Below are 25,401 nucleotides of genomic sequence, written 5' to 3'. Positions count from 1 at the left end.
TCTAGGCTATAGTCACATTGAGATACTAGTTTGGAAATCTATCAAAAAATAATTAAGAAAAAAAAAACAATTAGGGATGATAAATTGACAATGGATACTTATGGATTCTTGTACAATTATAATAGTAGTCATATGAAAAAACCACCAATTATAACATATTTGTGACCCATTAGGAAATAAGTTTTAGATAATTGTATTTAAACCATCATCTTAGTTAGAGGTGATCATTTTCGGTTCAGTTTTTATAAAAAAAATTAACCAAACCAATTAAAAAAAATCAAAACCGGTTCAAACCGACCGGTTTCGGTCAGTTTGGTTTGGTTTTTAGAATAAAAACAGGTTCAAACCGGTTTGGCTCAGTTTTCTTTCTGGTTTTTTCGGTTTCGGTTCGGTTTTTTTGGTTTCATGTTTATAAAACCGAACCGGTCAGTTTTTTTCAAAATTATAATCGGTATTTTTTCACAGTTCGGTTTTTTCGGTTATTTTTTTTCCGGTTTTATCGGTTTAATCGGTTTTTCAGTTTTTCTGCTCACACCTAGTCTTAGTGTATCTAATTGAATAATCAATATCTATTTATTTTTTATATTTTTTTAAGAAAAAACATGGTTTAATAAATAACTTCAATAATCTTTTGACAATTAATAATTTGAAAAAAAATGGTTAATCATAAGTGGACCAAAACAATATTAACACATAACCCATATCATTAACCATAATTAAATAAATTTTAAAACATAAAAATACTTTTAAAAAATATCCATCTATAATATTATAATATAACAACCAAATAAAAAGAGAATTTTTAAAATATCAGTTTTTTAATTATGCATCTAATTCACCCCTTTTTAAGTTTTTCAATTGGTTGTGGAGAAAGGATTCCTTGTTAAAAGTTCAATCACCTAGAAGAAAAGATTATGACACTAAAGGGTTAATGCTTCAGTATGAATCAATATTCTTTTCAATCTAATTTTAAACCCAACTAAGTGAGCATTCAAATGATAAATTTCTTGGATTAATTTGTCAAGTCATCTAAGTTTAATAAGTATTGTCTTTTTTTTTGGTAGAATAGCAAGGGTTTGTTATAACATCTATACTTAAACATCATCGTTCATGATTAAAAAGTATCCATTTGAAGTTTTTTTAAAAAAAAATTAATTTTTTTTTAAATCATATCTATAAAAATATAAAAAATGCATCTAAGAAATATTTTCTCAAACTTTGCGGTCATAAACGTACGAGAGATACTTCTAAAAATAACAACTACCACCTATGTAATATCGGGGCAACCTTGTTGAAAATAAATTAAATAAAATAATGAATCTTAATTTCAAACAAATCAATGTTAAAGGTGAAACTAATTAAAAAAAACAAAGTAAAAAAAATATCATAATCAACCTAGGTTAACCCTGTGACTATAGACATAGGATTAGGATAACTTTATAGAAAGAAAAGAAAAAAAACCAATTTCTAATAAATTAAACGTTAAATAATGGATTGAAAAAAATTGAATGAAGTCAACTTGTTTTTATATTCGAAACTTGGGATCCTGGTCATAAGCCTGATACCAACATTATAAAAGGTAAACCCTAAAAAATAACAAAGTAAAAATCTTAATGACAAAATATCAAGGAATTAAATAGGAAAAAAGACAATCCAAAAAGGATCTAAAAAAACAATTAACCATAAAAAGAACGGGGACCAAATTTGACATAGTAATAAATCAAAATCAAATAATTAGAGATGAAATTGAAAATTCAATTCAATTGAAAAAAGAAAAAATCAAAATAAATAGAAATCAAAAGAATAAGGATTAAATTGGACACGAAAAAAATAAAAGGACACTTTTGTATTTTTCCAAGAAAAAGAGAGAGAAAAGAGGAGGAAAAGAAAAAAGTCCATTAGAGCAACACCGCCTGTTCTCTGCCGACACACGTTCATCCAGTAGAAAGACCTTGGTGAATTGCTCTGAACACTGTCATAGAAGGTGGTGTTTAAGCATTAAAGGAGCCTGTACGTGTTGCCCAAAGGGCGCAGGCTCCTCCCACTCTCTAGCGCCCGCATAGCACGCACCATCGATTTTTTTATTCATTTATTAAAAGACCAAACCGACCTTTACTCAACTTAATAATAAAAAGAAGAATAGAAAAATACCGAGAAGACCCTCGACAATAGTTTAGGATTTTTTTAAGAGTAATTTAGTTATTTTTTTGTGTTTTTGAAATTGAAAATTTAAAAATACCCCCACACAACAGTTATTTAAAAAACAAATTAGATCATTTTAGTCATTACACTATGAAAAACTAACCGATTTGCCCACATTCAATCTTATAATAACAAATATGCCCCGTGAAAAAAACCACATTATCCCCACAACCAAGTTTTTCGGTTTTGTTTGCTAATGATAAAACTATCAATTCAATGCACAAATCCACAGTCAACTGTGAGAAATACCTCAGTGATGTTTATTTATTTATTTATTTATTTATTTTTAATGTTAGGGAGGTAATATTGAAGCTAAATCAATGTTGATTGTTGAGGCTTGCAAACTCAACAGGGATTTATTGTTTTGAAGTTTAATAATAATATTAATAAAAAAAATCCTAAAAAAAACTAATTATTTATTGTTTTGAACCATACTTAATTTAAAATTAATTTATTTTAAAAAAATTATTTTCAATCGCTCCATCTTATGTGCTTCTGTTTTTTTTCCCTTTTCCTATTACTTAAAAAAAAAGAATATAAAATGTACTAAAAGGATTAATTAATTAGTTTGAGAAACAAAAATGAGTATTCAATTCGAAAACTAATTTATATTTTACAATTTACTCTCTTTAACATCTTGCCGACCCGACCCGACCCGGTTGAGCAAAGAAGCTCTTTCTTGAAGCCTAGGTCATGTGAGACAGTATAAAAAAAACCAAACCCAACTGAACCAGACAGTTAGAATCTCCAATCAATCAAGCTTGAAACAATGTCGAACAATTCTTGCATGGATTTACCTGCGAAAGGTGGATTCAGTTTCGATCTTTGCAAACGAAATGCTATGTTATCGCAGAAGGGTCTTAAGCTTCCTCCATTTAGAAAAACTGGAACTACCATTGTGGGTTTAGTTTTTCAGGTACCGCCCAATTGTTCTCTTACTTTTTTTTTGTGTATAAATTATTCTTTCTGGGTTATCGCCTCTTTCTCTTATTTTTTCAGTCAAATTGATTGATTGAGTTATAAAGTTTAGGAATTTTTCTCGAGTTAATTTGGAATGGACCCGTGTTTTGTTTTAAAGTAATTATTTTAGGGGTGGTGATATTGTGTTTAGTTTCACTAATTGAGACTATCGATTTCGTTTATAATTGATTTTGGCAAATAATTTTATCTAATTGTGGAGGCTGATTGATTATTTGATTTTTTACTTCGTTGTAGTGGCAGTGTGTTTTTTTTTTCCTCCAATAAATTCTTGGCTTTTAAGAGTATAAAAGAAGATGCCCCTGGAATCTTCTTGTATAGAATACATGTACATTAGTGGATCTTTCACGGATTTTCAAATAAGCCCTCTCTGGTTTATCAATGTTCGCGTTGCCAGCAGCGGCTACTTCTTAACTTGTTCAAAAACCTTTTAAAGTATGGTACTTTGCAATCCTTTCAAAAGGAGTTCTAGTATAATGAAACAGAAATAGAAGTATGAAGGATAGTTATGAAGTCTGTTGACCCTGTCACTGTTACTTGGATTTTGGGACTGCTGAGTTGGGTAATCCATGTTTTGGGAAAGACTTGACATCTTTGTGTGGATGTTGAAACCTTAGCAGTATATATACATTCAAATTTCTTGCACAATATCTATCCTCGTCAAATTGATTTATGCATATAATCTTTTATTTTTGCTCTCACAATTTCTACCTAGGATGGTGTCATTCTTGGGGCAGATACAAGAGCAACAGAGGGACCCATAGTTTGTGATAAGAATTGTGAAAAAATTCACTACATGGCACCAAACATATATTGCTGCGGAGCAGGAACTGCTGCTGATACAGAAGCAGTAACAGGTACTTTTAGGATCATTTTTAGGTGTAGTGTAGCGCTGGCTCTTTGTATAACTTTGTATTTGAATGCTGGATGCATTATCAGTTACAGATTTTCTCCTTTTTTAACATTACTAAAGCTAATGCAAAGCTATGGTGTTTGCATTTGCTTAGACATGGTCAGCTCACAGCTGCAATTACATCGTTACCATACTGGCCGAGAATCGAGGGTTGTTACAGCGCTCACTCTTCTTAAGAAGCATCTTTTCAAGTTGAGTTTTACTTGTTTCAAACTTGTGTGATTTTCTATGTATCTCTTTATAGTGAGTGTATATTCCTGACTGCTTAATGTTTTGTCTAGCTACCAAGGTCATGTCTCAGCTGCTTTGGTGCTTGGTGGGGTTGATTGCACTGGGCCTCATTTACACACTGTGAGTTTTTTCTACTTAAGAGGCATTTGTATGGGAATTATTTTTTTTGGCTTGTACAATTCTTTGATATCTTGCCAATAAAATGGCTTATTTTGCAGATATATCCCCATGGGTCAACTGACACTTTGCCATTTGCTACAATGGGTTCTGGTTCTCTCGCTGCAATGTCTGTTTTTGAATCAAAGTACAAAGAAGGCCTTAGTGTAAGATTTGCTATAGAGGGTTTAGAGGCGTGAAAAAATAACAATTTTAATACAGTTATACTAATTGTAACCATCCATAAATGCTATAGTTTGATGTATGAGTTCTGCTGCATAATATGTTTGTGATTGATAGCATGAGTTTGTTTAAGATTAAACATACTGTAGAGAGGATAAAAAACGAGGAAGTAATCTATCCCCTATGTTCTGTTACATTCTTGCTTCCCATTGAGTCCTAAAAGTTATTATCCTTGCAGAGAGATGAAGGAATTAAGATTGTGAGTGAAGCTATATGCTCTGGCATATTCAATGACTTGGGAAGTGGAAGCAATGTTGATGTTTGTGTTATAACGAAGGTATGTTATTTGAACCAGTCCCCTCCTCTATTTGTCAAAAGATGTCTTGAGCTCATAGTGATGGAAGTTCTCCATTGAAATTTATGTTGGCCAGGGACACAAGGAATACCTAAGGAACCACATGTTACCGAATCCTCGTACTTATGTCAGTGAACGAGGGTATTCTTTTGCAAAGAAGACTGGTTAGTATCATGCATCTTTTATAATACTACCCCATCATGCTTATAATAAAACCTGTGCTTATAGAGGAATAGCTGGTCTTTACCATTCTCTCTGGAAAGTTAAACTCAATTACCATAACTCATTTCCATAGTCTCTCAATCTTTTCTACTCTCAGAAAAGTTAAATTCAAGAGCCATAACTCATTTTCATTGTCTCACATTCTTATCTAGGCACAGTTTGTGTTCTTTTCTGGAGTTTATCAATTATGAATACCTTAATTTTTAGGTTTTGACTGCGTCGTTTACATTTTTGTGTTCTCTTGCTTCCTTTGGGTGCTTCTCTTTTGTGAAACTGGCGTGCAAGGACTCGCACGCAATTTTTGGTTCTATATTTTTAATGAAATGTTATTGATCCCCAATGCTTGGAGGGAGGGAAGAATCCTATTACACAAGACTTGCTCAATGTTGTTGCTATTTCTTGCTTTCCAAAAGAATTGAAGTAAAGTACCATAGTTTAGCATGTTTCTACGCATTAGTGGTTTGTTGTGCCTTCAGTACAGTGCATCAAAGCTGTGTGGCTGCTACCGAAGTAAATAAAATATCAACTATCTAATCCGTAGAATAGTGTTTTAGACTTGTCAATGTTGCCGTTTCAGCAAGAAGTGTAGTTGAGTCCTGTGATTACTCCTGTTTGTTTGTCTGCTCTAGCATGATAATGTTGATTTTTTCAACATTGACAATTTGTGGGTTAATTTTGCTATTTGTCTGGTTACAGAGGTTCTCATGACAAAGATTACTCCCTTGAAGGAGAAAGTGGAAGTGACTGAAGGAGGTGATGCAATGGAAGAGTAAACAATCATAGCAACCAAAAGCACACATTGTTGAGATCCTTCTGACTCTTGTATGGTCTTTGTGATCATTGGGATGGATTTACTCCATAATATCCAATTCTGAAACTTCAATGACTTAAAATTGAAATGTTTTGGGCTTGGCTTGATGCTAGTCCCACTTCTTTTGTTTTCAATTGTTTAGATGACTAGTCTTTGAGGATTTTCTGTTCTGTACTCGTGTTTTTTAAGTAATGCATTTTCTATTTAGTGTGTATTTAATATTGTGGCTATTTTAAAAAAATAGGCTTAAGAAAAACTACAAGTTGTAGCTTTTTCATAACCAAGGTTTCAAAAATATTTTCAGTGGAATTCAAGCAAATCAATGCGTGTTGATTAACTAAACATTTTAAAAATTATGAACGATGCAAAACACGGTTTCAATCACCATCTGATCTTTAGACCTCCATGGAGGCAAAGGAGGGCAATCCGACCTCCATGGAGGGGCAAGTACTGACGCAATGCAATGAGTAGCAAATTTAATTGCTCTCCCTTTTTCTTTGTTTGTTATGATTGGGGTTCTTGTATCGCCCAGCCCACATTCTTGAGGTTCCAAGGATAAAGAAGGGGATGCCATCCATACCTGACAATTTCTTTCCTTTAGAATAATTGTACTACATATTGAAATTCAAAGCTAATTTAAATCCTTTTTTTTTAAAAAAAAAAAAGAGTTCAAAACTAAGTTTCGAGTAAACTTTTAAGGTATGGCATCTAAACTTAATATTGAATTTATTTTTTTTCTGTTTACAGATTATATATTGAATTTTTTTTTATTGAAATGATGTGTGTGTATTATTATATTTTTAAAAAACTTATTAAACTTTTAAATTTTCTTAGACTTAATAATTTCTTGAATAGCAAACACATGCATCCATGCACATGGGTAACATGAAAGATTAAAAAATTATAAATCATAGAATATATTATGTTAAGATATTATTAATATGCTGCTGTCCTGGTCAATCATTTAATATCCCAAAAACACTATAATAAGATTTAACCAAACATTATTTTTCTGCTTTAGATATTTGTAAGAATAATACAATAATCAATTACCAAACACTATTTTTAACATGACATCATATAATAAATACAATAATCAAAGTGCAATGTATTTATGCCATAGCTTCTATCCCTTTAGAAATTTATCTCTGTTTATATATTAAAAAAATAAAATCCCCCCCTCTAGTCTTTCTTTTTCCTACGTTTCTTTTGTGTTCATTGAAATTCTGTGGGTCACTTTATTTCATAATAAGCTGCATGCTCTATAATAGCGTCTTAGGATATCACTCACATGCTTTTCAACTATCTTTGCAATTACTTTTAGGTTAAGATTTACATATGATTTTTCGTACTTTTGGTATTTCAATTGATACTTATAATTAATTTCGATTTAGAAAAAAAAAAAAAAAGGATTTAAATACTTGTATGTATGTGATTGACATGCTTAATATATGCATCTTCGGTATCTCTTATATGCAAAATTATTCTCTTGAGATTTTTCTTCTTCTTCAGCATGTGATTGACATGCTTGAGACCTGATTATCATATAAAGAAAATGGAGAGGGCTAAAGACGAAGTAGATGGCAAAATAACACCATACGACCCTCTTAAAATGTGAAAGAATTAGAATCTCTTTCTTGCCAGCCAATCAAAACCTTTCAACAACTCAACAACCAATCAAACGAGCACAAATCTAAATAAGAGAAACTGCCTAATTTCTCCAAAATAACTGAACGTATCACTGAGGTTAAATCAAGTTCAGATTAGTAGAGAATGGCAGCAGCCTCCTGTTAGTCTCTCAAAATAACCCGCAAAAGAAGTAGCCATGCCGGCATAATCAGCATTAGCAAAATTATTAAACATACAAAACAATGCACAAATAGGGCCAACTGTTCTAAGCCACCATGGTTGAATACTTGAAAGCTGCAACTGATATGGCCAGCAAGAAACTACGAGTATGAACATCACATGATTCGCATTCTTTTATCCAGCTTCAATTTCTACTATGGGGTCAACCAAGAAAAGCCCTAATCATCTTTTGTTTGAAGTCATAGAGCTACCATCATAAATTCCACTATACTATATAAGATACTTCCTCCTGTCTTACAAACACAGACAAGACTGGTTCTTTAAGATAGCAACTGCTACCATAGTCTTCATACAATAGTGTGCAACAAATTATCAGTCCACTAAAATATATACAAAATTGTCTAAATGTTTGTCTTCAGGACAACTATATGAATGTACAAACTATTACCATATCCAAATTGCCTTACTCTGCTACCACATGTGCATATCCATAATAGTGGTATCTACCACACACTCACCAGATTGATCACCCAAGACCATCTTTAAGGCTACCAATTTCAAAGCAAGAAAAACAGAACAGGGCAAGCCAAAGAAATTTGAAAATGACTATCGACATGGACTTTCAAGAGAGAGAAGGCCACCACTATCAACCATAAGAACACTGTCAAGTAAAAAAGAAACAGTGCTTTTGAATTATACGTTTTCAACTTCAACAAGTCTTTGACAAGTACAAAAACCTAGTAGGGCAATATAGACATGGAAAATTGTACTCCCCCTAGAGATTTTCAATGTAAAAGAACTAGAGTGAGATCACTTGATCATCAGTAGTCCACGGCAACAGCCGACCAATTATATGGGAAGAAAAAGGATCGGACAAAGAGTGGATTATTCAGATTAAAGAGGATAGCATGTTTATATTTATAACAATGTGTAAGAGAAACCATGATTTTGGATTACACTGCGAAAGGGTTAGTGCTGCTTTATGAAGTCAAGTGATGAAGTGCTCAAGCCTGAAGCCTGCAATTAGAGTGCCCAGGTTCAAGACCCCTCATTCTTCAAAAAAAAATAAATGATGTGTCGAACCCAAGATGGAAAGTCTACCACTCTGACAACTGAGCCCAACCTAGAATATTTTCAATTCAAAGAACTAGAATAAGAGCAGCTGATTGTGAACTTTCTGACATAACTGAAAATATAGAGAAAAAAGGAAAAGGAGAAGGTTGGATTGGTCAGATTTAACCAAGAGCATTTTATATTTTAATATTGCGCAAACAGTTGCAATAAATATCGCTCATGTTTGCAGTGGAAATCTGTGGACATGAGTAGCAGCACACTACTTCCAAGTTCCAACAATCTTAGTAGAGTTGGTATAGCAAGTAGAGGATGTTTTAGGACATGGGAGCTATTTCTATTGGTGAAACAAGCATCACCAACTTAGAGAAGCTTGCATATAGTGTCATACACGAGAAAAATAATGGACCGACCCACATTCCCAGTCAGAAGAATCACCATAAAAAGAAATCAGTGACTGCCTATAACCCAAGAAACTATCTCAATACAAGATACAGAAAAGTTTGCTGCTGAAGAAAGCACAAACCAAGTTGTTCCAGAATAAATAGCTGATTGGTGAATATGGACCCTCACTGTTCAAACACAACAGTTAAGCAAGTACATTCATGTGATTTGTACCCAAGGAAACCTAAAAGCTGGAAAAATGATATTTGGAGTAAATTTTACAGGGATTTTTTAAAACGAACCCTGAAAGATTTTGATATAATAAATTGCTAGAAATACAAGTTAAAACGGGAATAAAGCCCAGAAACTAAACGATATGCAGCAAGTTGACAATTTAATCTCTACAATGAGCTCTTCATAGACAGAAAGAGGACATGAGATTCTGAAATGAAGAAAAGAGGATGAAGAAAGACTGGGCTCCATAAGCAAGAGTGAATGCCTATTATGATGCCATACTATCAATTCAAAACGAAGGAAATCGAGTAGAGATTCATCACAAATGCATCAACTTGCATCGTCAGTAGAAAAGATCCCTCCTAAAAGAAGTAGAGAATGAGATTGCACGGCCAGAAAACAACACACATACATTATGAGTTTGGCAATATGGTTTACTGAAAGTAATTCCTGGGGTGATCAGGAAATCAGAGTATAAAAACTGCTGGAAATAAGATGGACTTCCCACAGCTTAATGATAGGACCTGGTAAAACAAAACGAAAGGAAAGAACCTACAATGGTCTAAGATCTGCAGATGGAAGAATCAATCATGCAAACATCGACAGGAACCTATCACCAGGGATATTAAACCACTTGCATATCTTCCTGTTTGATCTTCATAGGCATATTTATAAGAAACAGGAAGATTCCAGCTATCGAAGCCTAGAACACGAAGTCAACTAAAGATGAAACCTGATGAGGCTAAGGAAACATTTGAGGAAGATGGGAAGAGAATTCCAAGATTTTACTATTCACCTTCAAATATCTGGAAATATTGTCAAGGCTTAAGTGGCCATAATAAATGCCTGGATCAAGTTTTCAGCAGCCTGTTTTTGCTCCGGTTTGCCAGATATATAAGCAATACGATCACCCCTTGCAGACTTGGCATCAGAGATTTCTATCATTGCTCCTGATATCTGAATGTCGTAAAACATAAAAAAAGAAAAAAAACGGATACCCATGAGAACTCCATCCAATCAAAGCAGATTGAGAGCAATGATAGGGGAAAAAAGCATTGATAAAAGCAGATTTCAAAATATTTTCTGAAAATTTTAGAGAAGATGCATTTATTAAGCCAATATTCACAACTTTTGTATCCCATGTTTGTTATTTTTTAAAATTAAATAGAAGTAATATGAAGATCAAATGCTTGTATTATGATAAGCATAATAACAAAATATCATTGCACAACCTCTAGCTGACATAAAAATTTTTGGTCTATTAAATGTATTATGACCAGGTACTGCATCCCCGCTTTTCTCAAGAAGAAACTTTAACAATCCAAACAGTGACTCACTACTACATACTAATTAATCTGTTGTGCCCTGAAGCTACTGTGTGGCAACTTGAAAACAAATAAACACATGATACGGAGGAAGCAAGGTATAGTGGTGGACTGTTAATAGCCTTACATGAGGGACCAAACCAAGCAAAGGCATTAGTGATACTGCCAACAAGTATCTGGCGAGTTGGCAAACTGTTTTCACAATCCAAACACCATATCCAATAATTTAGAGTCATGAATGCTGGATTGCTAACTTCTTTCCTTTCTTTTGCGAGTGGAATATTTCAATAGATTTTTACATAACCAGCCTCAGTAAGATATACTTCTTCATGACTGCAGATATCCACATTTGCCACCAAACTATAAGGCCATAATTAAAAAAACAAATACCTAGCATGAATCTACCACACACTCATGCTATTTATTAATTTTTAATAAGCCAAGCAAAGCTATTACTGATAGCCAACAAGCATCTGGTGAGTTGGCAAACTGTATTCACAATCCAAACACCGTACCCCATAATTCACTGTCATGAATGCTGGATAGCTAACTTCCTTTCTTATGTGAGTGGAATAGTTCAATAGATTTTTACTTAACAAACCTTAGTAAGATATACTCGTTGTTGGTTGCAGATATCCACATTTTCCACTAGACTAAAAGGCCATAATTAAAAAACAAATCCCTGGCACGAATCTACCACACAATCATGTTATTTATTAATTTATAACAAGCCACAGAAATGTACCATCACTACAAATAGTTATTGCACCCTTCTCATAAAATACAAGAGTAATTCACTAAAATTCCTTAGGAAAGATCCAGAAGAAAGACAAAAGGGATGAACAAACCTTTCGGATGTTGGCTATATTTGCTCCTCCTTTACCAATCACTTTACCAACTGCATTAGCAGGCACCAGCATTTCAAGAGTTGAGGGTGGAGGCAATCTGCATGAGTGCAGGAAATCAGCTTGCATGAACAGTATAGAAGTCAAAGAAAACAAAATTCAAAGCTTTCAAGAGCACAATGTACTAACCCTTCATACAGCTTAGACAAAGAATACGAGGCCAGAGAACCATAGCTATTTTCTCCCATCTAATAAGGAAAAAAAACTGGGAAATATGAACGCCATATGAAGCAAGAAAAGAAATAAAAAAAAAAACCCATTAAAAACTGCAGCAATCTCTAGTAAATGAATATCATTGGCGCAGTTTTAACAAAGCCTCATAAGGCCACACTCCTAAATGCTTCTGATGGAGAAAGATTTATGTAGCATTTGATTCACGGGCTGGAAGATCATTTTAAACCAGCTTTTTTTCCCACTTTCCCCGTGCTACAACCTTATCCCTCTTATCCTGTGCAGTCCTGCTTAATCTTGTCTCGGTAAATGCTCCCTTAGGGAGTAATCTCTTACCACATTTTTTTAATAGTGTCAGATTTTTGGTAGTGTTCTTTGCCTTTTTGAAACGAGTCATGGGTTGTGTGCAATTCAGAGTATCAGGTTTGTTTTATGATTTCTTGTGTGAGGTTCAGTAGATGGAAGGACAGTGAGATCTGGCGATTCTATGCTGTTTCTTCTGTTTTTTTTGTATCCAGATAAAGAGAAATCCTAGGGTTTTCAAGTATATGCCTTTCCATCCAACAAAGAGTTCAAATATTGTAGTGTCTTTTCCATATTCAGGGGCAGGGAAAGAGGGGGTGTTTTGCAGCAGATATCAGCAAGACTGAAGCAATCTTTTACATTAAGAATCTCTTCGCTGTTATTTTCCTGCTAGAGGATGATTGATGCAGTCAAGAAAATGAACTATTGAAGTTTTACTTATAATTTTATTCGTTCCAGGATTTTCTTTTTTTCCTGGGATTTAGGAATTTACTATTATTAGGACTCCTTTTGTATTTTATTTTAATAAAGATTTTTTTTCTTCATTAGTTTAGGACACTTTAGGATTTTGTTGTTGCTGTATGAGCACAATTATTATACATTTTGGAGTATTTTATGATAAAAAAAAATTAGAAATTCAGTTTCAACTTTTAGAGTTGGATTCCTCTTGTTTATATCCTATCTTCCTATTGTCTTAAACCAATTGGCATCGAAGCTAGATAAACAAGTATCAAACCATGAGGCATCAACCTCAAAACACCAGAGGAAATCCACCTCTAAAAGTTGAAACTGAAATTCACGATTTATTACCATAAATGGCTTCTCCAAAATACAAAATATTTGTGCTTGCATAGTCACACCAAAACCTTACAGAATAATAAGTTAGAGAAGGAATCAAATTTCCTACTAAATTAAAATACTAAAATGCCATAACAATAATAAATTCCAAGGAAAAATCAATATATCCTAAATAATAACAGAGCTCTAAGAAACTAAAACTAACGAATCAAAAGCAAATCTGCAATAGTCCATTTTCTTGACATCATCAATGACCTATTCTCCAGTTATCTTATAGAAATAATTATTTTATCTTAAATTGATTTTACCAAAAAGATGGAACATTTAATGTAGATCAAAAAAATAAAAGTGAAGGAGCATTTGAAATGATCAATTTATCATTCTCCTAACTCACAGTAATGGCCCTCCATCAACTGCATGGTCCAAAACTCCAAAATCAATGTACCATAAAACTTCATGCTAATTTTGAAAAGAATACTAAATAACAACTATCTTGACCAAAGAAGTTGAATAGAAATTTCACCACCAGCTACATACCGGTAAGGATCCATATCCATAAAGGCTGCTTGATGAAAACAGGCCCAAACCACTGCCACTTTCAGCCCTCTGATCATAACCCATTGGAGCAACTGGAGGAACAGAAGGCAGGATAGATGGTATAGAAATACCAGCATGAACAGGGTAGACAGAATCAGTACCAACAGAAGAATTCAGACCACCATCCTTTTCTTTCAATACATCATCTCTGAGCCTTAGAACAATCTGGACAAGTGCATCTCTCACACTACCAACTTCTCCAGCCACCTATCAAGGAACAAGGTCAACCCCAAAAAGTATTTCCAATTGAAAAGGATAAGCAAGAAACGAGGTTAAGTTCAGAAATCAAACCTCAACAAGTTCATCACTACTATCAGCACACTTAAGTTTATCCGCTTTTGAGATGCAGACATCAGCATTAGTTCTCTTTCGAATTTCATTTACAATTGCACCGCTTTTTCCTATGATACACCCAATAACTTTAGATGGAACAAGGAATCGAATGCCAACAATGTCATTGTCTTCATCATTAATCTTTCCTTGAAGCAATAAAATAGCTTCAACTGCCATGGATTTCAAATCATCGGGAGACTGCCAAATGGTAAACATGGATAAATTAAACCCAACATATATCATGAGATATATAAGCATATTGATAAGCCATATCCAAAGCCCACACAGCATTTGCCATATAGGTAAAATTGAACAAGTTTTGCAAACTTAAGCCACTTTTCACAGAATAAAAACGAATCCAAAATTGTGATGGAAATCATAAATTACTTGTTTTATTTGTTTAGCTCAGTGACAATGGACAAAAATCGATATCCACGCTGAACTCTAGAGACTGCAATATGACATATGTTGTTGTTCATTAAAAAAGTGCAGGTTGGCATTCCCATTTAAGTAATCTTCAAAGACAATTCAACTCTCTAAAGCTCTAGAAGAATTGTACATTTGATGCTCTCTTTAACAGCATCTCTATACAAATCAATGCAGAAACATGCAGGGCTCTTGCATCAATTCGAAAGAAACAAAGGTAAACCATACCTCAGTTGCAATGACTGTAATAATACACTCATCTCGATCAGCCTTAGTGTCATCAACCTCAATACGAGCACCACTAACCTGCCTTATGCTTTTAATGGTACTCCCTCCCTTGCCAATGACACGCCCAATCTTGTCAAATGGGCATAATAGTCGTATAATTAACTCAGATCTAGAGGTGTTGCCAAAACTGGGAACTACAGGGACTGTGGATGAATAAATGGGCCAAGAACTCCTCATATCCCCATAACCCTGAAACTCCGGTATATGTGTAGCGCCTAAGATTTGTGGAACAGATCTAGAAGAAACACTTGGATCTGCATTTGGATAGAATCCACCCGGTTGATAAATAGGGACATCTGATGATATAATGATGCTTGGAGGAGCTTCTGGTACAGTTGTCTCAAGGGGAATTTCTTCTTTTGGACTGAACTTATACATGATTGCAGAAACTGCAAACAATGCTTTCTTCACTGCTTCTGATTCACCAGTTATCTGTTCATAAGACAAATTTAACTCTTGAACCCCTCAAACATCAACCTTTACAAATTGCTAAAGAGAAGCATGGAAAAGCATTACACATTCTTAAGGAAAAGAAACAAAAAATCACATGTGAATTAATTCATAGATGGAGACAAAATCCTTAATTTTCAAGATAAAGAAGCTGCACAGTTCAAAAAACACTATGATTCTCCAGCTATGTTAATGATACATGTAACAATATGAAAAGAACTCATATATAAAAAACTCACAAGAATGCACATTTTTTATGAAGTTGTCCCACAAAAAGCATCAACAGGCACTTGGCTTGCAATTTGGATCCAAAATTCAACTTAACTAAAGCAACTGCATCCTTAGCCTTAGTGACACTGACATCAGTCTCAAGCTGAAGAATATAGGTTTGAAACCTCTATCTGCCATCTTAAGCTTTAGTGCAGCATGAACACAGCCTAGAGATCATCTACAAAAGTTGTTCTGGAGTTTGGATTCCATCATGATCAATGGCAATTCACACAAACAGAACAGAATGAGAATTTCATGATGAAAGTGAAAGAGCACCTAGATTTTTTAAGCCCTCAATGAACCTTACAGTAAACAGCCTTTTAAATAACGGTTTGCATTTTTGTTGGGCTTTTCCTCAAGGAAAAACAATTTCAACTGTTAAAAGATACACACACATTTTGAGAAAAAAAAACAATATAGAAGACAAATTAGAACCTAATAATTAGAATTTGATTAATTTTTAACAGATAAATTCAGCATGAATAACCTCAACAATAAATCAGAAGGAAATTAAAGTCCCATGTACTAACCAGAAGAAAGTTGTCAAAGTCCATAGCACATGAGTGAGTTGGATCAGAGGCATCTTTGGCAGTGATTTTAATGTTGGCTCTGGTCTTGCTTCTCAATTTCTTTATAGTTGCCCCAGCCTTACCAATAATATTTGCAGACTGGCTAGTTGGGACAAGAATTTGGCATTCCTTCTTATCTCTGCATCTCTTGTCAGAGTCCCCAAGAGCTGCAACAGCATTTGAAATTGCAGCATGAACTTTAAGAAGAGCATCTTGTGCAGGACACAAAGGGTCAGCCTGATGGAAATCATCGTCAACATCAGCATCTCCCTTCTCCTTGACATTGCAATAAATTGTTATGACCCTATACATGGCACCTGGAAACGGGTCCACCACCTTAACTCTCGCCCTCGACTCATTCCTTATGGAATTGATGACTTTTCCACTTTTACCAATGACACTTCCAATAACCTCATCAGGGCATAGTATTCTATACACAACCAGTTCATCATTATCAGTACCTTTATTATCTTTGTGCCTCTTCTGATTATTGGTATCCCCATCATAATCTCTTTGGGGACGCGATCGTTTGCCACTCTCCACCATTTATTACTATTACTATTACTATTATTATTGAAATACCTGAAACAATTAGATAGAAGCAATTTAATAAATAGTTCATCCATCACATACAATCATGGTTTTTATATTTGATTATCACAAAAAGAAAAAAATTACTTTGAAAATACTTATCAATCCCTTCACTGTCTTACATTATCTCAGCATGCATCAAATACATCAAAAATCATAGCAAAAAAGCAAAAAGAAACTAATCTGTAACAGTTCCAGTATCCAAACAAAGCAAAAAAAACAAAAATTGCTTTTGGAATGGAAAATTACGAAAAGCAGAGCAGATAAACCCAATGAAATTTTAAGCTAAGAAAAAACGTACCTGTTATAGTGAGTTGAATGAAGGGGAGGGAAATATATATTATTATAAATAAACCCTAATGATGAGCGCGGAGAGAGAGAGAGAGAGAGAGAGAGGGGACACTGAAAAAGAAATAAAATAAGGGAAAGAGACGCCAAGAAGTTGTTGTATTTTTATTTTTATATTTTTTTTAGTTTAACATGGGTGTTCGGCCAGTTTGCGCGTATCTCGACTAATCTTACGGGCCCTGAAGTTAATGATCATATAAGCATCTAGTGGTCATCATATGAACAACCACAGGGCTCGAACCTGAAACTACAGAGAAAGCAAACATTTTAGTTCCAAACTCTTATAATGGGACACCACCTAGATGGTTGTTTTCTTTTTATCTTTGAAAATGTGTATGCATGGCATTTTAAAAAATGTGTTTATGTGAAGAAAAAAATAATAAATGATGATTTTTTTTATAGTATTTATGTCCTTATATTAAAAATTTTAAAAATTATTTTAATGTATTTACAATTAAAAAATTACATTTGAAAAGTATCATATACTATAGTTTCCCACACATATTAATAGGGTGTTTAAAATTGTGGTAAATATTATTTTTTAAAATATTTTTTACTTGAAAATATATCAAAATAATATATTTTTTTATTTTAAATTTTATTTTTAATATCAACTATTTAAAAAATATTAAAAAATAAATTTAAAGTTAAAAAAGTAAATTTTAACAAAAAGCATATTCAATCTCAATTTCAAACAGACTTTAAATATATGTTTGACATTGTTATAGTTTTTAAGATTTTAGCCAGAAAAAATAGATTTTTCATAAAAATATTTTAAATGAAATTTTTGGTATAATGATTAAATACACACTTTCTAATTTGTGACTAAAACAACATTAATTTCAATCATATCTTATAACACTACTAACAAATCAAGTAGAAACCTCCTTCAGATTCATCTACTTACTTTAGTCACTAACCCAAAAATTAGTTTGTTTATTTTTTTATCTTGTTTCTTAAGGTTGTTTTTTTTCTCTTAACGACATAAAATAGTTTTTTAAGTAAATTATAACGTAGTTGCTATTAAATGGCATGTGCTACATTGTGAATCGAACAAAAATATTTTGAATATAAAAAAAATGTTTAGTTTACATGAAATTTTTTGACAATATTATTAAACATATCCAATAAAATAATTTTAAAATCTTCTTATTTGACTTCTTATCTAGCTTAAAATCTCCAAAATATTTTATAAACTATTTTTTATTTAATTACTAGATAAAAAAATAGATCACCGAAAAATTAAACATCAATCCAATATCAAAAAATTTATTTAAGATTGTGACAACTTTATATAAAGCAAACTAAAATAAATTATAAAAGCTAAATTATTAACAAACTTTTTTTTAACTAGGAAACAAAAGGATGGTATTTATGCTTTACAAAATAAATTAAAAAATATATGCACTGATAAATCAAAAAGAGTTGTTAAAACTAATTAAATATTAAAGCGAGAAGTAGGGGTGTTCAAAAAAACTGACCAACCGATCAAACAGAAAAAACCGGGAAAAAAATAACCGAAAAAACCGAACCGATAGAAAAAACCGAACCGATAGAAAAAACAAGAAAAATAGAGGTATAAAAAAGCTTAATAAACCGATTAAAAAACAAGAAAAATCACCCTGTCCGGTTCGATTCCGGTTTAAAAAAGCTTAAACCGATTGAACCGGACCAAACCGAACCGGTTTAATTGAACCTAAAATAGAGGTATAAAAAGAAACATTCTTAACCTAAATATCCTAACCTTACGTTTCCAGCCCCCCTCCCTTTACCCATTCTCTTTTTCCAGCCGCCCCTTTTCTATTTCCCCCTGCTTCATGTAGTCTCACATCTTGTTAAGGTTCCTTTCTTGTCTTTCACAGCTCTGGATCCCACTCTTTCACCTCTCCAATTCTCATACTTTATTCAAACTCAATTGGCTTTCCCCTTTCCCCCTTCCCCTGCCCTTCCCTTTTCCCCCATTTCAAGCCGCCCCGCCCATCCCTCCCTCCCTCCTCTTTATGCTCTTCTCTCTCATATGTTAACATTAAACCTCTGGTTTATTTTATGGTCACTTCTCCTATAAGTGAGTCAAGCCTTATACCATGTCGCTCATCTCTTGAAAAAAGATCGCTAGCCTAACGTGACAGGTTTTAGCGAACAAGCAGGTCAAACCGGTTCTTATTAGAATCTCGTTGATTGAGACGCTTATTATGAGTGGCAAATCAGCCTCCTATTCTCTGGTTTATTTCATGGTTGCCTTGTAAGAATGGTAGTAGCAAAAACATTTCGGTTTTTCTGATTTTTAATGTTAGAAAACCGATCAGAACCGAACAAAACCGGTTCGATTTAAACTGGTTCTCGGTTCGGTCCGGATTATATTAACCAGGAATGCTATTTTTCGGTTTAGTTGAATTTTTTTGTTAAAACCGGACCGAACCGGACTGTGAACACCCCTAGCGAGAAGGCACATGCAAATGTTTTTAACAAATGATTTTTATTTTTATAAAAACATTATACAAATGTAGTTAATTAGTATAAAATATAAAAGGTAAAAAATTCTAGACAAATCAAAATAGTATTTTTGAAATATCATACAACTAAAAAATATAAAAATATAAATATTTTAAAAAGAAAGCTAATTCAATAGAAATAATTAATGGAAAGGAATAAAAAAAATTAAGAAATAGCAAAAAAAGAAATAGATGCACACGTCTGTCCTTAATAAAAACCTAGACATGCCTAGGTTTTTTTTATTTTCCACTCCTGTTTTTTTTTTTAAAAGATTGAAGCCGGATGTCTATTATTAGATATTTTTATCACCTTTGATGATCTTAAATTAGAATTCAAGTTTTTGGATTAAAAAACCGAATTTTAAGTTATTTTTACCTAAAAACATTAAAATCATAAAACCTTTTATAAACCACTTATCAATCCTAAAATCACTTTTAAAAAAAGTCAATAGCATAAATAAATCTAAACAAAACCTAATTTATATTTATATGAGAAATCCTTCATTATCAAACTTTTACTATCGAATGAAACTCATTAACACTAAGAATAATGAATTTTGTTATTATAATCATTAAGTCCTCTCTCTCTCACTCTCACTCTCTCTCTATATCTCTCTCTAAATTAAAGGGATAGTAAAGTAAGAAAAAGGAAAATAAATGGACTAAACAAAACTTTTTTTCTAGTGAATTTGAGATTGATCATGAGATCTCTTCTTATTTTAAACCTTTTCCTCCTTGTTAAACTTTTCTTTCCTAAACAAGTTTTAATAGATTGGTCATTAATTTGGACATAAAAGGCTATAATTGAAAGAAAAAAAAAGTTTGAGGATAAAAATGAAAAATATTTTGAGTTACTATGAATTTCTACCTTGTTTTATCTTGACATTTTAGTATATTTTGTAATTTTTAAAAAAAATAAAAAAATTATTTAGTTGCTTCATTTTGTTTTATAAATTATTTAGGTGGTTAAAATTTGGGCTTTCAGACGACACGTTGTCAATATTTTTTGCTCAAAATAATTAGGAGCAGACAACAAGTTGTTTACCTTTTTTAAAAATAATAATAATAAAATAAAACTAATCAAGGTGTGTGGGCATAAGCTTGAAAACCCACCCACGCATTTGAGCTCTTCCTTACAATGGCCTAGACACGCTGGGCCATAGGCTTGCATGCTTTGGCTCTTTTTAGTTTTTTTTTTCTTTTTAAATTTTATATTTAGGTTAAATAAAAGTTCGACAAAGAAAAATTATTAAATTTAGTTGAGTTCATGACCTGGATTACAGGTTTGACGGGTTAAATCACAACACTCAAGTTATTATTATTTTCTTCTATTTTTGTATTTTTTAATTGATATGTTTTTAATTTATGTTTCAATTAACCCCCCTCTCGTATGAATTTTTTTTTGTGTACTTATTTAAATTTTTTTAATAGAGTTTTTATAATTTTTAAATAGATTATTCTAATTTATCTACAATTTTTTTTTATCTTTTATATATATGATTTTATCTTTTATATAATATTTATAATATGTACAGCCTTATATAATATTTTCCCCTTTTATTTTACTCAAACAATTTTATCTAGTGTCTATTTCATTTAATAAAAAACTGATTTTAATAAAAAAATAATTAGCAATCATAATCGAGTAAATATACCATCTTACGAGATTAAATATCTTGCTATGCTTCTTTCTTGAATTTTCTGTTTATATTTTAGTCATTGGTTTTTTATTTATTTATTGATGATTCTCAATTTATTTAATTAGATATATCCATAACTTTTTATTTACACTTAATATTTTTTATTTTAAAAAATATACAAAAAAGTCTATTTATCAATTTTTTAATTGAAAAAAATTATCCAATCCGTAAAGTGTTAAATAGGTATCTAGTGTAGACCAAACCAAGTAAACATACATACATTCGTTCTTACATTATGTATGTAGGTATAGATGACTACGACGCCGCTCCTTGTTTCTTCCTTTCTTGGTTTCTCACGACCGCTTGCTCTGCTCCTCAAGTCGCCCATTTTCATTTTGACTTTCACCGGATCGGGTCGGATCACCTCAAATCAAATCAATCGTCTTCCACGTATCATTGTCTCTATCTCTTCGCTGTAGTTTTCCTATATACAGGGAGAGAATTTTGGGTGTATTTATCATTAACAATTGCTTCTTCCCTTATTTCTTTTTTAATTCTCATTTCATATCAATTATTAATATAAGTATTTATATCTATAATATACAGTGATTGAGTGAGTGACAGTTTGAAGTAACTAGTTTACTAGAGTAGCAGCAGTCCTAATGGGATCTTGCTACTCCATCATGGGGGAGAAGAAGAAGTCACCGTCATCAACAACAGCAACTTGGAAGAAGAAATCATTCGTGTCATCAGCTACTAATGCTAATGCCGACCCAAGTGTGCTCCTTCATATTCCTGGCAGGTTCTCCACCAATGCTGCCACCAAAATCGGCTGCGTATATACCCAGCAGGGCAAGAAAGGCACCAATCAAGACGCCATGCTCCTCTGGGAGGTACCCCATACTCGATCATATTACCTTACCACCTCCCCCTTTTCTCCCTCCTCCATCCACATTAGTTATCACTACTAATAACCTATTTCTTTTCTTCACATTGCAATGTATAATTCTTATTCAAAGACAAATGATTCTTAATAATAATAATAAGAAGAAGATACGGCATTGTTTCATAAAAAAATTGACACAGATTTTATTTTTGATTGCTCGCCTGGCTGTAGGTTTGATATAATGTTGACTGACTCTGACTGGGTTGGAAATTGGAATGTTTCTCTCTGCTGTAGAATTTCAGCTCAACCACATCAAGCGATGCCGTTTTTTGTGGGGTATTTGATGGTCATGGTCCTTATGGTCATTTGGTCGCCAAGAAAGTTCGGGATTCCCTTCCGCTCATAATATCTACTCACTGGAATCCTGCTCAACAGTGCTGCCTTTCTGACACTGCAAATGCTCCTGCACCGACTACAAATCCCGAGGACGCTTCTTCCTTAAGTATGGATGATGAATCCTTTGATTCCTTAGACGTTGAGGAAACTGAAACACCCCCAGATATGTTTCTTCCACTCAAAAAGTCTATATTGAAGGCTTTTAAATTAATGGATAAGGAGTTGAAGTTGCATCCAACAATCGATTGTTTTTGCAGTGGGACGACTGCTGTTACTCTGATCAAGCAGGTGCTTGTTCTTCCTACATTCTCAAACTATTTTTTTTTTAAACATTGAGACCAAATTCAGTTTGTTCCGCATCTCAGTTTATTTCGAGTAAGCGCAAGTGATTATCATTTTAAGTCTGTGTGCTCAGTTCATAGCGGCATCCCTCTCTCAAGTTTTAGTAGCTTGGAGTTACTTCATGGTCTAAATTAGTATACCTATCACCTTAGCTCCTTTTTTTCTATAGCAAAGTTTGACGTCGATTTTAAGCTGTTTGTTGATCTACATTCTACGGAGGAATTAAATGTTGTTAATAATGTTTGTTATCCTTGACATGTTATCTTGATCAACTCAATACCTTTTTTGTATATTGACTTGGGCAGAGATGTGTTTGGGCATTACCGCATTAGTTTAGCCTCTGCTTCTTTCAATTGAATTTGCTTGTTCTTTGAGTAGGGATGTCAATGGACTTGGATTGTTCCAGATTTGTGCAGCCTGAGCTCGACCATTTGTGATTGACCTAGAAAATTGTCAACCTTGTATTCTTAAGCCACATCTGGAAGTTGATGAAAAGATCCAAGATTCAGTGTTCTTTCAGTTGGAATGGACTAATCTTTTAATTTGATTTATTTTTCTTGAGGATTTCATGTTCACTTCTGAGTATTTGTGTTTGATTTATCGTATAGTGAAATCATCTTATTTTAACAATGAAAATATTAACTACCATTGATGTATAGTTTCTTTGCTTACCTGCCACCTATTGAGAAACATAACTTGTCTGTGTCTTGTTTAAATTTCCCAAAATGACCCCTTTTCCACATAATAAATTAAACCCGGATCTAATAAGTCTACCATGTGAAAATATGTCTTTTCAGGGCCAGGATCTTGTTATTGGAAATGTTGGTGACTCCAGGGCAGTTCTGGCAACCAGAGACAAAGATGACTCTTTGCTTGCTGTTCAATTGACTGTTGACTTGAAGCCTGATTTACCAAGTATCTCTCTCTCTCTCTCTCTCTAAACAGACACTCATGCACACTTTCATGTTTTGCCTTAGGTTCAGTTGTAAGCAAATAGAAAATAGAAATTAAGTCTTTCTGCAATATCATATATTAGAAAACTGCTTCGAAATTGATAGAACTGAGCAATCTTGTCTATTCTGCTCAGGGGAAGCTGCCAGGATCCAGCAATGTAAAGGAAGGGTCTTTGCATTGCAGGACGAGCCAGAGGTTCCACGTGTATGGTTGCCTAATAATAACTCACCTGGTCTGGCAATGGCTAGAGCTTTTGGGGACTTCTGCTTAAAAGATTTCGGTTTAATTTCTGTTCCGGATGTTTATTATCGCTGCCTTAACGATAGAGATGAATTCATTATTCTTGCCACAGATGGGGTATTATTCCTTTCCTTCATTTTAATATATTTGAGAGAATCTTTTTCTTATTCTAGGACATTTGGCAAGTTAATGTCTGAGAAGCCTGCTATGTTTCCATGTTTTTGCCATGATCTTGATAGTTTTTGCTTTACCACTTTGCTGAGCTTTATTGTTATCGGATAATTAGAAAGCAGATGGATCTGCACTCTTGTTAAGTGCAATAGACAGAAACTGACCACCCACCATCATATGGATGTCCATCCCTACTTTTCTAATACTGATATCAGTATTGATATCCTATTAACACAGGTTTGGGATGTCCTCTCAAATAAGGAAGCTGTTGATATCGTGGCTTCAGCCCCTGGCCGTGCAACAGCAGCCAGGGCTCTTGTAGACTGTGCTGTCCGAGCATGGAGACTTAAATATCCAACATCCAAGACTGATGATTGTGCAGCTGTATGCCTCTTTCTTGAACATCCATGTGCAGTAAATGGGGAGGTGGAAGAGCAGGATTTGAGAAAGATTCCTATGGAGCCAGGGGAGCATTTTGCGACTGATGAGAACACTGGTCAATTAGAAACAAAAGAGGATTCTCGTGATCCTATTTTTATGCATTCGGGCACCTCACGGAACTCTGACGAGATTGTACCTGTCCCTGAGTTGACAGTGGAAAATCCTTCAGTAATGTGCCAGGGCCAGTCCAAGAAGAGCCTGGCAGAGTGCATTTCAACTTCAGAGGATGAAGAGTGGTCAGCCCTAGAAGGTATTACAAGGGTTAATAGTTTGCTAAGCCTTCCTAGGCTCTTGTCTGGTGACAAAAGAGTAGCCAGTTGGCGAAAATGGGTTTGAGAAATCTGAAGCTTCTACACCCATACATATACTAGCAAATGCGGTTTCAATAACTTCTTTGCAATCAAACGTCAGTCTCGAAGAATCAATAGGGCATACGTATTAAGTATATAACTCTCAACTGTTCATCATTTCACATATTATTATGGATAACAATAGTGTCTTTTTTTTTTAAATCTTACTTTGATCCTTGAATTTTTTTATACACAATTGAGCGTCTTTAAGCTCAAATTAGAGCCCAATTGCATGTTTCTTGGAGGGTGAGGGTTGAATTGAAAAATAAAGGACTGGAGTGAAAACATCAGGTAAAATAAGTGGTAGGTCTGCAAGTGGTTTAAAAAGTTCATTTGTGTCCCTCATCTTCTTAAGCTATTTGTTAATTAGTCCTTATAATTTTAAAAAAACACATCTTGGTATCAAAATTCATTTTTCTCTTTTTTTTTTAGTTTTTTTTTGAAGGAGAGAGGGTGTTGCTAGATTCCGGCTTGGAAAGTTGGCGTTGGGGAAGATTTAGGCCATCAAAACGGTTAATTTTTATGTCAAATGGTTCCATATGATGAAGGGGGTTACGATTAAATAT

At 33.5% G+C, this 25,401-nt stretch overlaps 3 protein-coding genes across 5 annotated transcripts; 2 read left to right on the top strand and 1 right to left on the bottom strand.

The window, feature by feature from the left end:
* The first annotated feature begins 2,904 nt into the window (after window positions 1-2,904).
* On the top strand, window positions 2,905-6,265 carry LOC133698448 (proteasome subunit beta type-7-A). The gene is made up of 8 exons (XM_062121368.1): window positions 2,905-3,118; window positions 3,896-4,037; window positions 4,188-4,284; window positions 4,375-4,444; window positions 4,543-4,647; window positions 4,902-5,000; window positions 5,095-5,182; window positions 5,937-6,265. Exons 1-8 carry the CDS (start codon window positions 2,972-2,974, stop codon window positions 6,011-6,013), a joined length of 825 nt encoding a protein of 274 aa, XP_061977352.1. The 5' UTR covers window positions 2,905-2,971; the 3' UTR covers window positions 6,014-6,265.
* A 1,843-nt stretch (window positions 6,266-8,108) lies between these two features.
* Window positions 8,109-17,003, bottom strand: LOC133699564 (KH domain-containing protein At4g18375-like). The gene is made up of 8 exons (XM_062122860.1): window positions 16,877-17,003; window positions 15,946-16,566; window positions 14,636-15,127; window positions 13,940-14,179; window positions 13,589-13,855; window positions 11,909-11,967; window positions 11,723-11,819; window positions 8,109-10,506 (listed from the first exon to the last, which is right to left on the bottom strand). The coding sequence occupies exons 2-8, from the start codon at window positions 16,528-16,530 to the stop codon at window positions 10,375-10,377; spliced, it is 1,872 nt and encodes a 623-aa protein (XP_061978844.1). The 5' UTR covers window positions 16,531-16,566; window positions 16,877-17,003; the 3' UTR covers window positions 8,109-10,374.
* Window positions 17,004-21,321: 4,318 nt separating this feature from the next.
* Window positions 21,322-24,997, top strand: LOC133698228 (probable protein phosphatase 2C 66). Of its 3 annotated transcripts, none has more exons than XM_062121090.1 (6): window positions 21,322-21,505; window positions 21,662-21,948; window positions 22,236-22,625; window positions 23,477-23,594; window positions 23,767-23,990; window positions 24,282-24,997. In XM_062121090.1, exons 2-6 carry the CDS (start codon window positions 21,718-21,720, stop codon window positions 24,819-24,821), a joined length of 1,503 nt encoding a protein of 500 aa, XP_061977074.1. In that variant the 5' UTR covers window positions 21,322-21,505; window positions 21,662-21,717; the 3' UTR covers window positions 24,822-24,997. The 3 variants fall into 3 exon arrangements, with proteins under 3 accessions (XP_061977074.1, XP_061977073.1, XP_061977072.1); XM_062121089.1 differs by having other exon boundaries at window positions 21,322-21,565; XM_062121088.1 differs by having other exon boundaries at window positions 21,322-21,948.
* Window positions 24,998-25,401: the final 404 nt, after the last annotated feature.

This window comes from Populus nigra, chromosome 7 (assembly GCF_951802175.1).
Source record: "Populus nigra chromosome 7, ddPopNigr1.1, whole genome shotgun sequence".
Taxonomy (NCBI): Eukaryota; Viridiplantae; Streptophyta; class Magnoliopsida; order Malpighiales; family Salicaceae; genus Populus; species Populus nigra.
This window is presented reverse-complemented; position numbering and strand designations above follow the sequence as displayed.

Bases quoted from the DNA above. Each gene is read 5' to 3' on its own strand.
- LOC133698448 (XM_062121368.1), top strand. From the start codon at position 2,972: ATGTCGAACAATTCTTGCATGGATTTACCTGCGAAAGGTGGATTCAGT. The intron at 4,285-4,374 runs GTTGAGTTTTAC...TGTTTTGTCTAG, and splicing joins CTTAAGAAGCATCTTTTCAA to CTACCAAGGTCATGTCTCAG. The intron at 4,445-4,542 runs GTGAGTTTTTTC...CTTATTTTGCAG, and splicing joins CTGGGCCTCATTTACACACT to ATATATCCCCATGGGTCAAC.
- LOC133699564 (XM_062122860.1), bottom strand. From the start codon at position 16,530: ATGGTGGAGAGTGGCAAACGATCGCGTCCCCAAAGAGATTATGATGGG. The intron at 15,128-15,945 runs GTTAGTACATGG...TCTTATGAACAG, and splicing joins ACTTTGACAACTTTCTTCTG to ATAACTGGTGAATCAGAAGC. The intron at 14,180-14,635 runs GTATGGTTTACC...ACCATTTGGCAG, and splicing joins TTACAGTCATTGCAACTGAG to TCTCCCGATGATTTGAAATC.
- LOC133698228 (XM_062121090.1), top strand. From the start codon at position 21,718: ATGGGATCTTGCTACTCCATCATGGGGGAGAAGAAGAAGTCACCGTCA. The intron at 22,626-23,476 runs GTGCTTGTTCTT...ATGTCTTTTCAG, and splicing joins CTGTTACTCTGATCAAGCAG to GGCCAGGATCTTGTTATTGG. The intron at 23,595-23,766 runs GTATCTCTCTCT...TATTCTGCTCAG, and splicing joins CTTGAAGCCTGATTTACCAA to GGGAAGCTGCCAGGATCCAG.